At 37.8% G+C, this 18053-nt stretch overlaps 1 protein-coding gene across 1 annotated transcript; it reads right to left on the bottom strand.

Annotated features, from left to right (window-relative positions):
• Positions 1-1439: 1439 nt before the first annotated feature.
• On the bottom strand, positions 1440-18053 carry OR8D4 (olfactory receptor family 8 subfamily D member 4). The gene has a single exon (XM_051819138.2). It carries the CDS (start codon positions 3731-3733, stop codon positions 2804-2806), a length of 930 nt encoding a protein of 309 aa, XP_051675098.2. The 5' UTR covers positions 3734-18053; the 3' UTR covers positions 1440-2803.

The following is an 18053-nucleotide window of genomic DNA, read 5'->3' as shown; positions in this document are numbered from 1 at the left end:
AGGTAGTGCAAATCTTTATTTCATTTCTAATTTTACCCAGAAATAAAAACTAATTCATTACATAATGCATCTTATCAATTTCAGTTTTCAAGTATTCAGATAATATGACCCCAAGTATTTTATTTTGTGCCAGGAAAACACTTACAGAGTATTAAAGACAAGGAAAAATTCATATAAAATAACTAATACACTCTTCTGCTCAAAGACATAAGAACCAAGACTTAACACTGTAATCGCAAAAATAATATGTAATAAGAGAAGGAAAAAAAAAAGACAGTGCAATGTAATCAATGTCTTCTTTTTCAAGATTCAAAAACAGATTGCCTTAATACGTGGCTAGATTCCCAGTAACAGGATATTCTGAAATCTAAGGAACTACAAAAAAAAATCAGAGTACGTTCAATTTCTCTGCCATTTTTCCATAAATGTTTCTATTGTTTACCTTATATTTCCTTGGTACTTTTACTGGGAGATTTTCTGCCTTCACCTTTCATACTGATGACCAGGCTTCTGTTTGTAGCACATCCCTAAGCATCTTTTATGAGGCTGGATAAGTGGTGACAAATTCTTTCAGTTTTAGTTATGGAAGGTCTTTATTCTACCTTCATTCATAAATGAGAGCTTTGAAGGGTACAGTATTCTGGGTTGACAGTTTTTTTCTCTTAAGACTTGGAATATATCTCACCATTCTCTCCTAGCCTGTAGGGTTTCTGATGAGAAGTCAGCTGTGAGTCTAATCGGAGATCCTGTGGAAGAAACCTGGTGTTTCTCTCGTACACATTTTAGCATCTTTTATTTATGTTTTATTGTGAAGAGTTTGACTACAATGTGTCGTGGTGAAGATCTTTTCTGGTCATGTCTATTAGGTGTTCTATGTGCTTCTTGTACTTGGACATTCCTTTCTTTCTCCAAATTAGGTAAGTTTTCTGTAATTATATCATTGTGTAGGCCTTGTAATCCATTTTCTCTTTCCAAGCCTTCAGGAACTCCTAAGACCCGCAGCTGATAGTGTCCCATAAATCTCCATCACTAGTTTTTAGTTTTCTAATTTCTTCTACTTTTTTGGTCTGACTATAAAATTTCCATAGATTTCCCTTCTAACTCGAATGTTCTTTCTTCTGCCTCAACAAGTCTGTTCCTTAGGCTTTCCACCACATTTTTTATTTGTTCTATTGAATTCTTCATGTCCAATATTTCATTTTGACTTCTTTTTGAAATCTCAATTTCATGGGAAAAATATTCATTCATGCCATGTATGGATTTCTTTAATTTGTAAATTTGCTTCTGATTACTTCTAAGTAATCCTATGATCAATTTTTTGAATTCCATTTCCAGAATTTCTTCAATCTCTTCATTTCTCATTCTAGTATTAAAGGATTGCTGTGTTCCTTTGGAGGCATCCTGTTGTCTTCCATATTCCTGTCTCTTGAGCTGCTGCATTTATTTTTGGGCATTCGTGGAGATACTTGGTGGTTGGTTTTTTTTTTTGTTTTTTTGTTTTTTTGTTTTTTTCCCCTGTGATGGCTTTTTATCTCTGGACTATGCCTCTGTGGATTAGTGGAGTATCTGCTTTTTCAGTTCTGGGTGTGGCCAGGGAGCTCTGTTCAGTGCTTCAGGGTGAGGAGATTGTTCAAGGTGACATGCAAATTGGGTTGGTAAATATTTTCTTCTTTTTCATCAGAGGGAAGGATTAATCTGCTCTGTTGGCAAAGTCTCATGCTCACCTCCTCTCCTCCAAGGAGACCGATGCCTGACCGCTAGCCCCAGTGTGTACAGTATTCATTCGCACGGCCACAAGAACCACACAAAGGATCCATGCAGTCCTTGGTGTGAGCACAGCTCCCACAGCAAGGACCCTCACCAAGGAATCAGGGAGCCCAGAATGTGTGGAGCCAGCCACAGTGACTGCCCAAAGGCCCAGGCACTCCCAGGGCCCTCACACAAAACCACAGTGTTTTCGCAGTCCCAACACACAAGGCTCCCACAGTCCCGAGCGCCCAGCCCTGTCATTCCTCCCAGCCATACTCAGGTGTTTCTGCTCAGCTGGATGCTGGGCTCATGGACATTAGCTGGTGTACATTTACGTATGTCCAAAATGGTGCCTGCTCTGTCTCAGATAGTTACAGGATGTTGGTGCTCAGTTGTCATAGAGAGAGAAACATGTTCCTACTTTTTTTCCCTCTGGGTTGGCAGGTACACTGCCCTGCACAAGGCTCCAAGCCCAACTCATGCCAGGCTCTTCCCACAGCTTCATCACCACTGACATGGGCTGCTGAAGTCTGGTCTCACCTCACTCCCCAAAGCTGGTGCTTAGGCTCTTTGCTGCTAGGGTCCTGAGTAGTGCACTTCCACACCCTCCCTGTAGGTCCACAGTGTTCCACTAATTTGCATGGAATTACCTCTGCCATTTTCTACCTAACTCTTCCCTGAGATTGGACTCTCTCCAAGTTTTAACTATCTTCCCTTGGATAAGACCAGTAAGCTCCCTCCCTGTTCCAGCATCTTGGTTGTATCTTGTGCATATATTTTGTTATCTCAAAATACACACAAGGGTGTGGATAGAATTATAAGTTTAGTTTAGTGCAAATAATCTTGGAAATATATAGTTTTTTTCATATTAACACCCATCAACTTTTTGAAAGCTGCTCTATGCATGAATTTCAATTTTTTAACCAAAATAAATGTTCAATTCCATTTTCCATAAATTTATTGAAATATCCTCATATATTGTATATATTTATGTCCACATACATATAAACATGGGTATGAATATATCAATGAATATTAATAAAGAACACATTCCTTATGAAGATATTTTTCTTCTTAAAAGTTTTGTCAGTGCATTTTTCACTTCCTGGTTCCTCAGACTATAAATCAGGGGGTTCAATACGGGAATTACCGTGGTGTAAAATACTGAGGACACCTTCTCCTGGACTAGTGAACTGCTAGAAGCAGGTTTGAGATCCATGGACATGAGAGACCCATAAAACATAAGAACAGCCAGCAGGTGGGAACTGCAGGTGCTAAAGGCTTTGGACCTGCCATCTTTTGAATGAATACAGAGGATGCTGGTGAGGATAAAAGCATAGAAAATGATGATTGTCAGGCTGGTGGTTACCATGTTAAATCCCCCAATGATGAAAATCAGAAGTTCATCTATGTAAGTGCTCGAACAAGAGAGTTTAATGAGGGGGACTTTGTCACAGAAGTAATGTTTAATGATGTTTGGTCCACAGAAAGACAACCTTAATATACAGCCACCATGAATCATAGCATCAGTGAAACCTACTGAGAAGACAGCAGCCACCAGCAGAGAACAGACCAACAGGGACATGATGCTGTTGCAGAGCAGTGAGCGACAGATGGCAACATAGCGATCACAGGCCATGGCTGCCAGCATGTAGCATTCAGAAATGACAAAAATGCAGAAGAAAAACAGCTGAGCCATGCATCCAGAAAAGGAGATGGCTTTATCTCCATATAAAAACCCAGCCAGCATTTTGGGAGTGATGACAGAAGAATAGCAGAAATCGAAAAAAGATAAACTGCTGAGGAAATAGCACATGGGAGTGTGAAGTTGGGAGTGCAACCTAATAATGGTGACCATGCCAAGGTTTCCCACAGTGGTAACTACATAAATCCCTAGGAAGAGGTAGAAAAAGGGCAGCTGAAGCTCTGGTTGTTCAGTGAGGCCTGAAAGGAGAAAGACAGTCACTGTGGAATGGTTTCTCATAGTCAGCCTCCTTTGATAATTCTGTGAAGATGAGAGGGAAAGAGTCACATTAGACAGAGAGAATCCCACTTATCTCCAACTCCCCAGAGCCAAAATATTTCTAATTATGAAAACACTGACTTTGTATGATGAAAACCAAAAAATAAGCACCCAGAAAAAAAACAGTCATTAAGAACATCTACCTTGCTTGTAGATTATATGAACAATCAACACATGTTCCTATGCCCACCAGTCTCTCCAGTTCCTTCAGAAAATGACTAAGTCCTTTCACTCCAGAGTGAGAGGCAAGATTAATGCTGAAGACAAGACCCAGACCATGCTGGGGTCTAAAGCAAATCAGTTCAAGAGGTGTATAAAGAGGAGGCTGGGGGTGAAGATACTTTTGTTGATGACACAGTTACCTAGGCTGACCCCATCTCCAGAACTTCCTGTGAACAGGTCAGTTATGTCAAGGTTTCCAAGAGTGTTCCACAGAATTTTAGTCCTGAGGAGTTGCTAATAGGCATATGAAATAAGTGACCAAACACTGTATGATTTACACAGAGTTAACTTAACCAAAGGATGGCTCAGTCTTCCTAGAGGACTCCACAAGACAGTCTTTTCCAAACTTATGTGATAATAGATCTTCCCCATACTTATTTTCAAGTCATACTGTACACTAGTGTGGCTCAGAACACATTTCAGGAAAATATGGGTATTTACATCACTTTATTTTTCATCCAACTGTAAGTTGATGCCCAAGTGGCAGGTTTATTCTTCTTATACTTCAGCACATGTAGGTGTTGGTTAACAGCAGACCTCCCTGAAGTGTTTCCATCTTCTGAATTTTTGGCCGTCCTATGGGATAAGCCTACCTCTCACCAAGCCACTGAGAATTTCATGATGCTCAACTGCTGCCATATTGAAACGCCAAACACCCAGATATCTGTGTTCCTCATGGAGGCACCCAAACAGCACTTCCTGTCTACAAACACACCTCTCTTCAGGAGAGGGCAAAGATGTTGCACTTCTTTGACTTGCCTGATCTGGGATCTACCATGTCCTTAACTCTGAGAAATCTAACCATGGTTCTCTGAATGTTGAGCAGCTCACAAAACCCCCTCCACCTCCTCACATGTGTCCAGAGATTGTATGGGAATCTGCTCAGACATCTGAGTCAGCATTTTCTCTTGTTGCTGAGCTCAGGATCTGCGTTACTCCTTGGCTTTTCAAGAGGTCACTTGAGTCATTTTGATCACAATCATTATTGCTTTATTAGGACAAGGACATCTTCTTTGGCAACTTGAGCTCTGAGCAGGTTTCAAATTCCACAGAATATATATTTTTTTGGATCTGCTCTTCTGCCATCCTCAGGGATGGAGATGGGCAATCATCTGCAAAACAGTGTCCTGTTGCCCTGTGCCCATTACCAAAACATCAGAGTCTTCCTTTCCTGCCCTCTCGCATCAATTAGCATGCACAGGTACAGTGTAGTCACAGAGACTACACAAAAATATCAAGAGTGTTCGAGGGCACTCATGTACAGTTTTCTGCTTTTATCTCATGGGTTTTCCCATGCATTCCTTTAATCTATCCCAAATATCACAAATACACTGACCACTCCCAGAATGTATTTAATTTTCCCACATTCCCCTAATCCAACTGGGCATGCCATCAAAGAAACATGTCTTCCATGTTGCCTGTGGTCTTTGTTTTATTCCAGTGTCCTGTTTTCTGCTCTTCTTGGTTAGATCTCTCTTTCCAGTATTGCACTTCCCACAAACATTTTTGGCTCATGTCCTTGTTATCAGTGTGATTCAGAGGCCAGCAGCAACAGTACTCCTGGGGAACTTGCTAGATATGTGCAGCTCCAGGTCCTACCCTCATCCCCTACTGAATCAGGATCTGCATTTTAACAAGATCCCGACAGGGCTTGTGTATACATCAAAGTTTGAGAGGTAGTATGTTAGATTATTCCCTCTTGAAGCTGAAATTTTCTTTCTTGTTTTTTTCCCTCCTCTAAACCTCTCCCTATTTTATCTCTGTACCAAAAACATTATATGATCACATTAAGCTCGTCTCTGTAAGCATCTTCTCAAGAAAAGCTCTCTTGAATAAAACATAGAAACTGCACAATTTTATATATCAATATTTTTCCACCTGTATTTGAATGCTGCAGTTCTACAGCAGTGTAATAAACAGCTTGTCACATTTAACAGCTTGTTACAAAAAATTCTATTATGCTGTTGTGCTTGTAGGAAGAAATGTTATACAAATATGTCTTAATACACATTAAAATTAGAAATGGTAACCAGCATCTACTATATCTAATCAACTACTAATAACAGAGATGAAATTTTGTTAGATGGCATGTCTGAGTACCTTCTAAAATAAAGCACTACCCTTATTCATGGGACTCATGTGTTGTTAGCAATTATCAAAAAAAAAAAAAAATTAAGAGAAAGAAGGGAGGAGGCAGTAAGGGAAGGAGAGAGGAAATATTGTTGTATTCTTGGAGTCATATCTATAAAATTCATGAAATCTGTTCTCTATATATTAATACATTTTAAAATGTAATTTAGAATGCACAGTAGCTGGCACCGTGGCTCAACAGGCTAATCCTCCACTTTGCGGCGCCGGCACACTGGGTTCTAGTCCCGGTCGGGGCACCGGGTTCTGTCCCGGTTGCCCCTCTTCCAGGCCAGCTCTCTGCTGTGGCCAGGGAGTGCAGTGGAGGATGGCCCAAGTGTTTGGGCCCTGCACCCGCATGGAAGACCAGGAGAAGCACCTGGCTCCTGGCTTCGGATCAGCGAGATGCGCCAGCCGTGGCGGCCACTGGAGGGTGAACCAACGGCAAAAGGAAGACCTTTCTCTGTGTCTCTCTCTCTCTGTCCACTCTGCCTGTCAAAAAAAAAAAAATAGAATGTATAGTAAGATGGTTTTTAAACATTTCGGTATATGACACAATATTATTAAACGTATGACAATTGAAGATGTTTTCAAAAGTAGAATGTGCTTTGCATTGCACATTAGAAATATAACATGGCCACATGGAAAATTTAAGGTTTCCTAGAAACCTATTTTTATAAAAGCAAAAACAACTGATAAAATCAATTTTAATGATGTAGACTGTTCGACTTGGTGTGGACAAAATACTATCATTTCAATATGTAATCCATATAAAAATCTTAATGAAGTTTATGTTCTTTTTTAAGTCTGTAGTGTATTTTACACCTAACAATACAAAAGTCAAAGTAGCCACATTTCAAATGCTCAGTAGCCACCTGTGCCAGGTAGTTATATATTAGACAGCACAAGTCTAGAATACATACTGTTTTCTGAATCTGACTTGGCAAATCTTAATTGCCTCCCTTTCAAGAAAGAAACCATTAGTACAGAGGAGGCAAAAAGAGCCCTAATCATGAGTCACGAGATTTAGTTCCAATTCCAGCTTTAAGGCTTACAGTGCAATATGTAACTCATTAGAGTCTGTGTGTCATGCTTTCACCCATAAAAAAATAATACTTGCTTCAAAATATCATGCAAATCAAGTAAGACAATGGCATTAACACACTTTGTGCATTGTCATGTCTGTGTAAATATGTTTAAAGCTGGTGATTTCACATATTAATTCACAACATCAGCTCTAGTCTACTAAATGAGATCAGTGGTCAAAGAACAAATGAGGCTTAAATGGTTGCCCATGGCCTCTTTTGTCTACTCCTATGTCTTGGTGACCTGAAAACATGCAGAAACTTTTGGGCTCATGTGGACAATCAGCAGTCAATTTCAGAATACGTTTTAATGGCCACACAAGATGAACACCGTAATTCCAAAACACTTTCTTCCTCCTGAAAATTGCAGATGAGTTTCTCTTCTTTCTTCTTACCCTCCTCACTGTAGGAATTAAGATGGATGAACTATAACTTCTTCCTGAACAGATAACAAGGAACTGTGACTTTCATTCCCAGTCTCAGTATTTAATATCTAGAAATATAAAGACCAGTAGTCCCAAGAATTTCTTATCACCTGAGGTTTGCAAGTTTGTGTATTTGTAAGAACTGTTCCCAAGCTAGCCTATCATTTGGGGCTTCTACAATAGATTAAGTAGACTGATAGAAAAATAAGCCTCTTTGGAGCCTCATTAGTTAGTCAAGCAAATGTATTTACTGCTGAATGAATGAAGAAACATATACCGTGTGTGGCACAATAAGGTTTGGGCTCATAGATCAAACATCTCAATCACTATCATCTTCAACAGTCAAGAGGATCTTCATGAAAGGGCAGATTTTGAACTTTGCTTTCGAAGTTGAGGATAATTCACTTAAACTGAGAAGATATACAGGCATATTCAAGATTTAGATTCAGATATAAACAGAGGAACAAAGAAGTAGAAATAATTATGTAAAAAACTTTGATAGTGGCATAAAGGCAGTGGATTCAATTCAGTATTGACTAATTATGGAAGCAAATTGTGTCAGTGATGATTCGGAGCCCAGAATCCAGTCTGCAGGGAGGCTTCTCTTGGACACCTGGTGGAATATACCTGGTGAGCTTTGGATGATCTGTTTGTGATGCTCTTGAAACACTACATTCACTTGAAAGTTCCAAATTTTCAGGGACAAACAAGTAGGTCCAGATGTGAGTTTGAGAAAAATTATGACATTATTTCATATTACCTCAAAAATAATTATGCACTTGCACTGCTAAAGACAGTGTTTTGGAGACAGAGTAATGGCAGTTCATACTTTATTCATTCAACTATTTGGGAGCTTGTTGAGACAAGGAACAATTTCTCATCTATGACTGTTTTCCTATGGCTTAGAACAATGGTTGGCATACAGTTGCTTTAATTCTTTTAGCATCCTCACCTTCATCAGGCATCTATTTCTATCAGAATGCTTCATTCTTGCCTGTCTAAAAAACTCATGATCTGAAAAGCTAAAGAAAATGGGCTCATGGGGAAGATTTTCATTTAGCAGATAACTCACAAAATGAGATGAATTCTATAACTAAATGAAACAAATCATAAATGATGAGGTCTGTGATATTAGAAGAGTAAAGAATATGGCACAACATTCTTGTTTATCCTTAAAATCAAATATCATGCATAATCACATGTTATACTTATCCTTGAAGGTTCATTGCATAGAAAGCTACTGGAGTCAAGTACAAAATGTCAGGCATAGTCAGGATACTACTTACTAGCTTATTATATAATGAATGACCTTTGGTAAAATAATTATTTTATCAGCCTGTCATGATTATGTCCATTACTATCTCACCATTCAAGGAGCTTATTATGGAACTAAAATTTATTTATAATTTCCTACACAAATATCATATAAAATATAGTTGACTACAAAAAGCCAAATGAGCAAATATAATCCAAAGGCAAAGAGGAATGTTCCAATTATCATTATTCTTCTTTGCTAAAACTGATACATCAAAGTTGGCTAAAGTAATGTCTTTACACTTAGGCCAGAAATTCCTCCCAAAGTATAAAGAGAACCCTTAGGCCAGAAATAAGAAAATCATAAAGTCAGGGAGGATGGAGAGGTGACTTTACTATTGTTGTTGTTGTTGCTATCTTTGTTTTGTATTTTTCAACCTTTTAATCCTCAGCTAGGGCCTTTGGGGGGTTTTAATTGGGGTGTTAGGTTTGGGAAGAATCACATAACCCATTTGCCTCCTCAATCACTCTATCACCATCTTGAATGCTGCAGGCTCCACCAGTAAAGGATATCTCCACTGTTACCTTTGCCCTAACAGAGTCAAGGACAAGTGAACTTGGTTGTCTATTGCTGGATATTTTATTCAGGAAATACTAATGGTACATCAATGTCTTACCAAGATTTATATTAAAAGCAAATTTCTGGTTGCCAGTGTTGTAGGGTAGTAGGCTGTTTCCAGCTGTGGCTCCATCATCTGGGGGCCAGTATTGTGGCATAGCAGGTTAAACCACTAATATGAGTGCCACTTCGAGTTCCAACTATTCCACTTCCAGTCTAGCTCCCTGCTAATGAGCCTGGGAAGGTAACAGAAGATGGCCCTACTACTTGGGCCCCTGCCACTCACATGAAAGAACCAGATGGAATTCCAGGTGCCTGGAATCAGCCTGGCCCAGTCCTGGCTGTTGCACTCACTTGAGGAGTGAACCAGTGGATGGGATACATCTATCTCTCTCTGTCTCTGTAACTCTGCATTTCAAATAAATAATAATTAAAAAAAAAAAAACAAATATTTATGGTGGCATATAGGGAGGTCCTGGATACCATCTTTTCACCTTAAAGAAAAAAAAAAAAGTATTCAATTGAAAGTCCCAGAAACCACACAATTAAAGACTTGTCTATAAAATCTCAGCTCTGGGAGACAGAACCTCAGGAGTTCTTTGTAACTTATTAAGCTTTCTGGTTTGCAATTATTGTTTGGATCACAGAGGCACCTAATCAGAATGCTAAGGAGACTACACTCTGATTTAGATTTATAACAATTCTAATTCTTCATGGTCTCCAGAGCTCATGCTATTTAGAAAAAGGTTTAATTGCCCCAGATGGGACTATGTTCAATTATTTACAGGTGAATGCTATAATATTATACTATTATATAGTAATGCTACATTACTATTTCTAGATACCTACAGGTGGGAAACATTTTTTTCACATGCATACTAACTCAAATGGATTCCACTTTTTAAAATGATCTCTCTGGGAGCCGGAGCTGTGGCGTAGCAGGTAAAGCCACTGCCTACAGTGCTGGCATCCCATATGGGCACGGGTTTGAGTCCCAGGTGATCCACTTCCAATCCAGCAATAGAGGAGGGCCCAAGTCTTTAGGCCCCTGCACCCACGAGGGAGACCTGGAGGAAACTTCTGGCTCCTGGCTGCAGATTGGCACAGCTCTGGCCGTTGAGGCCATCTGGGGAGTGAACCAGCAGATGGAAGACCTCTCTCTCTCTCTCTCTCTGCCTCTCCTTCTCTCTCTGTGTAACTCTGAGTTTCAAATAAATAAATGAATCTTTAAAAAGAAATGATCCCTTAGCCTTTCATGCTTATCTTTCATAAGGATAACATGATTCATGAGTCATGGTGTACTTTTCATTTGCAAACCCTGCAAATCTGATAGTTCAATATCTGAATGGAGTAGATATACAGATAAAGAGAGAAAATGAATATACTTTTCTGAGATTCTCATTTTCAAGGTCTATTAAGATCTTTTACCAGGACGGGTATTTGGTCTAATGGTTAACCTGCTGGTTAAGACACCTGCACCCCGCATCAGAGTACCTGACTTCCCTCTCAATTTCAGCTTTCTGCTACCCAGGGAAGCAGCAAGCAAGGAATCTGGCCTTTGGGTTCCTGCCATCCACATCTGAAACCTGAAAAAGGGATTTTTTGAAATTCATGCATATAAGGAATCTTCTAATAGTTCATGGGAAATGTTCATTTTAAACAATCTGTGCCTGGATTTCAAAATTCTGCCAAATTGAAAAACTTCCATGCCTATACGCACAACTGAAGCAAAGGAAAACTGAATCACAAAACCAACATAAATTAAATATATGAAACTTGTATAACTTAAAAATTTTTTAAAAATTAAATAATTACAAACAGAAAAGAACACAACAGAGAAGCAGGTGGTTAGCCTAGCAGTTAAAATGTCTGAATCCCACAACAGAACTCCAGGATTCAATCCCTGGATCCAGCTTCTGATTCTAACTTCCTGTTTATGCATACTCTGGGAAGCAGCAGAGATGACTCAAGTAATTGGGTCCCTACCATTCACACTGGAGACCTGGATTGAGTTCCTGGGTCTCAGCTTTGGCTCTGACCCTGGCCCAGCATTATACATTGCAGCCATTTGGGAGGTAACCAGTGGATGATTCCCTCTGAAATAAATGAAATTATTTAAAAAAAAATCTACACATCAGAACATTAAAACTCAGAGTAGAACAATAAACATGGCAAATATCTCAAAAGTTGAGCAGAATATTTTAACATATACTTTATTAAAAAACATATAAATAACATAAGACTCTATGGCATTAGCATGAAAATGTAAATTAACATCAAAATGAGTTACTACAAGACATCTATTAGAAGAGCTTAAATTTAAATAGACTATTGATAAGTATGAATAAGGATAGAACAACTGGACCACTGAAACATTGCTGTGGGGAATATCACATGGCACAGGCTCTTTATAACACAGGTCAGCACTCTTTGTAAACAAGTCAAGCATATAAATACCATGTACTCTCACTTCCAATTACTTACCCAAGTGAAATGAGGATTTAGGCTCAAACAAAGGCCTACAAAATGAAGCAGTAATGCTAGTAAAACCAGTGCTGTCTTATCTGATGCACCACCTTAAACCTCAGATGCTGTTTTATGCTCTGGCCCCATAGCCATCTTGTACAATAAACTTCTGTCCCAAGCCCAGCCTGGCTTACTAGAAGTCAGGTGACAAAATGGCCCAACCAGAAGCATCAGCTCCACCTGCACCCTAACGGGATTCGCTGCTCCCACTTGCTTACCTCTGCAAAGCTATAAATAAGACCTATTTTTCCACACAGGCTCTCTCTCTTGCCCTCTCTCTCCAACCTATCAGATCCCTTCCATCCCCCAGACAATAAACTTTTTCTTTAACTCCAGTGTTTGGTGTGATTTGTGGTGGTCTTTCACTTAAGATAGCCAAAAACTAGAAAAGGTCAAAATGTCCACTAAAATCCATGAAGAAAAATTTTGGTAAAAATCATCCAACGTAATTCTTTTCATAAATGAAAGAAGTTAACTACTAAGATACCTCATTACAAGACTGCATCCAGAAAGCATTGTACTACGTGAAAATAGACACTAAAGGCTACATTCTGCATGATTTTAATTTATATGATACTGTAGAAAAGACAAACCTATAAGAAGGTCTCTTACAAAGCGAACAACCACAGAAAAAGAAAAAAAAAAAAAGACTGGCCTAGGTTTTCTTTTTTATTTTTTTATTTAAGGAATTTATTACTACATTAGATTCTGAGCATCACAGCAAATGCATAATAATCATTACAACACAATTTTCATCAATTCTGTTAATGTGCTATCAATACAAAGAGAACAGATTCAATGTAGTTAGTAGATACAATCTAATAAAGATACTTACTCCCTCCTTCCCTCCCTCACCCTTCTACTTCTTTCCTCTCTTCCTTCCTTACTTTTTTAATTTTTGAGATAACATATTTTAATACACATTATGGTCAAAGACTTAATGTTCCACTAGACTCTAGTTCAGCAGGAATATAGGCAAGGGCTATAAACAATAATCAAATGAATTATATGATCATTATACTCATATACAATAAATTTTAAAATAATCACAAATCACTAAAACTATAATAAGATAGCATTTTTTAACCACTGGTTTGATAAAGATATAAAACAAAGCTTAACAGAATTATATTTGCCTCAGTACTGATAAACACAGGGATTTATTTCTATTATTTTTTGTTTGGTTTCAGGGTTTTTTGGTTTTTTTTCAACTTTAGCTTCCACATTGAAGGGAGAATAGGCGGTATTTCTCTTTCTGTCTGTCTTCATTCACTCACTCAACATGATTTCCTCCAGTAGCATCAATTTTGATACAAATGGTAGAGTTTCATACTTTCATATTGCTGAATAATATCCCTGTGTGTGTGTGTGTGTGTGTACCACATTATCTACTCACCTGCTGATGTACACCTTGGATGATTCCATTTTGGCTATTGTGAACAGTGCTACTATAACATGGTGGTGCAGGTATCTCTTTTTTTTTTTTTTTTTTTTTTTTTTTTTTGACAGGCAGAGTGGACAGTGAGAGAGAGAGACAGAGAGAAAGGTCTTCCTTTGCCGTTGGTTCACCCTCCAATGGCCGCCGCAGCCGGCGCACTGCAGCCGGCGCACTGCAGCCGGCGCACCGCGCTGATCCGATGGCAGGAGCCAGGTACTTATCCTGGTCTCCCATGGGGTGCAGGGCCCAAACACTTGGGCCATCCTCCACTGCACTCCCTGGCCACAGCAGAGAGCTGGCCTGGAAGAGGGGCAACCGGGACAGAATCCGGCACCCCGACCGGGACTAGAACCCAGTGTGCCGGCGCCGCAAGGCGGAGGATTAGCCTAGTGAGCCACACCATGCTCATGTCTTTGGGTATATAGTCAGTAGTGGGATTGCTGGATCATATGGAAAGTCTATTTCTACTTTTTAAAGAAAGCTCTGTACTGTTTCCCACAGTGGTTACACTAATTTATAGTCCCACCAACAGTATGTAAGAGTTCCTCTTTCTCCATATCCTCACCAAAGTCTGTAGTTTCTGTCTTGTGGATAATAGCCATCTGACAAAGATGAGGTTAAGGACCTGCTCTCACAACCTGCAGTGTAACTGAGACCAGATTCTCGGGGACTGAAGATACACATCCTAGGAAGCACAAGTTCACCTCAAAGTCACAGTTCTCCCAATGCAAACCACTGTAGACAAGACCACTGTATCACTTATAGACACAAATGACAAGATTTAGCAAAATAAAATAAAATCGCTCAGAGGCTATACTTCTAGGCTTACCTGGAACAAAAGCCAAAGCAAAAAGATACCTCACATTCCATCTAAACCACAAACTCTTCTCCAGTAAAATCTACTCCATAAAGAAGAGACCACTACACTAGATGCACAGATGTTAACACAGGGAGATAAACATAGGAAGCTTAAAGAAGCAGGGTAATGTGGCACCTCCAAAAGAACACAACAGGGCTGGAACACGTATTATAGCGAAACAGATAAGGCTGCTGTTCATGTCCCAGACACTCCACTTCTGATCCAGCTCCCTGCTGATAACTGGAAAAAGCAATGGAGGATGGCCAAGTGTTAGAGCCCCTGCCCCCCATGTGGGAGATCCACATGAAATTCCTGGCTCTTGGCTTTGGCCTGGCCCAAACCTGCCTGTTGTGGACATCTAGGGAGTGAACTAGCAGATGAAAGATATCTCTCTTTCTCTCTCCTTCTCTCACTGTAACTCTAATTTTCAATTAAATAGATAGAAATGATTTCAAAAATCAAAAGAACACAATAGTTCCCCATTATTTGATCCTCTTCTGAAGGAAATGTATGAATTGCCAGAAATGGAATTCAAAACAATGTTTGAAAGGAAACTCAATGTCACGCAAGAGAATACATATAGACAGTTTAAAGAAATGAGGAAATCAATGATTGACATGAAAGAAAAGTTTGTTAAAGAAACAGAAATCACTAAGAGGAATCACATAGAAATTTTAGAAAAATATGATTGAGAGCTTTAACAGCAGAATAGGCCAAGTGGAGGAAAGAATTTCTGACCTCAAAGACAAGACTTTTGAAATAACCCAACCAGGCAAAAATAAAGAAAAAAGAATTAAACAGAATGAGGAAAGTCTATATGAAACAGGGCTACCATTAAAACAAATATTCATATTATAAGGATTACTGATGCAGAAGAAAAGGAAAAAGGCATTGAGAACCCGCTAAATGAAATAGCTGAATATTCCTCAGGTCTTGAAAGAGACGTCCAGATATAGGAAGCTTAAAGGATCCCAAGCAGACTCAACCAAAATCAATTTTCTCCATGGCATATTATACTAAAATTGTCAGAAGTTAAGGACAAGGATCGCATCCTAAAGACAGTGAGAGAAAAGCATCAAGTTACCTAAAAAGGAAACCCAATTAGACTAACAACAGACTTGTCAGCAGAAACCCTACAGGCTAGAAAGAGCAGGATGATGTATTCAAGATCTTAAAAGAAAAGCACTTCCAACCAAGAATATTATATTCAGTGAAGCTATCCTTAGAAGTGAAGGAGAAATAAAGCATTTCCCAGATGAGCAAAAAGAGAGAATTCACCACACCAGATCAGCCTTACCAGAAATTCTGAAGGGAGTCCTGCTTTAGAAGTAAACACCATGAAAACACATGACACTACCAAATTCACTAACAGAACAAATATAATCAGTAACTGATTAACAATATGATAGATGTTAGTTCTTATCAATACTAACCTCAAATGTAACTGGATTAAATTCTCCAGCTGAAAGATTTAGGTTAGCTGAATGAATAAAAAACCAAGATGTCATTTTTGAGATAACATATTTTAATACACATTATGGTCAAAGACTTAATGTCCCACTAAATAGAGTTCAACAAGTGAAAAAATTTATATATAGGCAACAAAATTCATGAAAAAGACATTTAAATAAGTAAAAAACTAGAGAAACACATAAAAGATACTCAGGAAAAGAAAGTATGAGCCATGAATTTTATATATAGCTAAGCAATTATTTATGATTGAAAAACAGTATTAAGCATATAAGCTCTCACAAAACTGTACCCGTTTCCCTTTTCTAAAATATCTATTGGAGGATAAATGTCATGCTATGAATCACAACTCAATGTATTGGAAACTTCAGTAAGAAAATAAGTTGTAAGGACTGAAGACATTCTTGGGTGGCTCTACAACTGAAACAAAAGGTCAGTGGAAAGGCAGAAATGAAATTCATATTCACACAAACTGAACACAACAGAATCTTTAATATGGGAAAAGAGTAAGTAAAATTGAATCTCACTTATTACTTTGTAAGATCAAAGGAAATCACTTAAAGCTTTCCAGTAAAATACCAAAAAAATAACTATTAAGTGTAGTTAAGGGTACAAAGATAAGCAATTAGCAATTAAATAGACATTAAATCTGATGAAAATAGTTTGGATGAATATTAAAATTCTCTTTTATTGTAGTTAATAATTAAAAATAAATAAACAGAAATTTAAAAAGCTAAATAAAAGTAGGATAATGGAAAGCCGAGATTAAAGCTATATCTCCCTAAACACCAAAAACATTTTATAAAAAAGCACAAATATCACATAACTAATACTATATGCATTAATCAAATATATACACCTCATAAAATGAATATACAAAATGGCCTAATGAACTGACTCTGAACATTGAATGCATATGGGCCTAAGTTGCATATCTTTAAAAATGTTTGAGAATTATAAAGGATCTTACAAAACATTTTTTCCAACAGCTACAGAATACACATTCTTTTCATCCACACATGAAGCAAAATTCAATTTTACACTGCACACAAGAAAATATGCTCACGTAGAAAAGCTAAAAATAAGAATAAACTAGATGTTCAAGAAAATGCAAGAAAAAGAAATCAACAGTCACAATGTTAATGCCAAATCAAATAGAATCAGTCCCAAGAATTACTAAAGAGACAATAACAAATAATGATGAAAGCTTTAATTCACAATAAACATATGAAACGTTTACAAATACTATTTAACAACTAACAACATGGCAGTAATTTTTGTATAGCAGAGACTATTGTGTAAAGATCATAGCCATAATATTAAAAGATATCATTAATGCAACTTTCTGAGCTCAAAACAAAGTGGACCTAAAATAATTTATCCTGACTTGATCACCCCACATTGTATGTTTGGCAATGTCACAGTATATCTCAAAAATCTGTAAAACTATTCCTAATTTTTTAAATTCTTTTTAATATTTAAAGAGACAGAAATGTTAACCCATCTGATATGATCTTTACACATTGAATATATTTTTAAATTATCACTTTATACTCTGGAAATATATGCAGTAAAAATAATAATTAAGAAGTAAAATTATGATATAAAAGACCTAACTAAATTGGATGAAAAAAAGATATTATGAATGTACATCAAATTTAAATCTCAGTATCAGAGAACACCTTCTTTTTAAGTGTGTAGAATGCTCCTAAAACATAACTGTCACTCCTAGTATAAAAGAAGTTCTCAGAATTTTTTAAAAGTATCTACAATGCAAATAACATTCTTAAAATACAAAACAATAACAGTAGAAATTAATAGCAAAAAATTCCTTCCTAGTGCAAATTAAAAATATCTACTTTAGGGGCCAGTGTTGTGGCACAATGGGTTAAGCCATTGCTTGCAAAGCTTGCATCCCATATCAGAGTCCCACCAACTCTACTTCCAAGGCAGTAGATGGCCCAAGAACATGGACCCTTGCCACCCATGTAGGAAACCATGATGGAATTCCAGATTGCGGGCTTCAGCCTAGCCCAGACCTGTTATGGCCATTTGTGGAGTGAGCCAATAGGAGGAAAAATTCTCTCCCTTCCTCCACCACTTCTCATGCTCTTTCAAATAAATCAATCATTAAATACATATATATATATATTAAAGTATATACTTGCTCAAAATAAAACCTAAAGGGAAATAAAATTGCAAAACATCTATAAAATATAAATCTTTATAAATATGTACCAGAATCCATCAACTGTA

Source organism: Oryctolagus cuniculus, chromosome 1 (assembly GCF_964237555.1).
Source record: "Oryctolagus cuniculus chromosome 1, mOryCun1.1, whole genome shotgun sequence".
Classification (NCBI taxonomy): domain Eukaryota; kingdom Metazoa; phylum Chordata; class Mammalia; order Lagomorpha; family Leporidae; genus Oryctolagus; species Oryctolagus cuniculus.
The sequence above is the reverse complement of the archived record's forward strand: the minus strand, read 5'-3'. Positions and strand labels throughout refer to the sequence as shown.

What these genes read in the sequence shown, in the direction of transcription:
- OR8D4 (XM_051819138.2), bottom strand. Translation starts at nt 3,733, where the DNA reads ATGAGAAACCATTCCACAGTGACTGTCTTTCTCCTTTCAGGCCTCACT.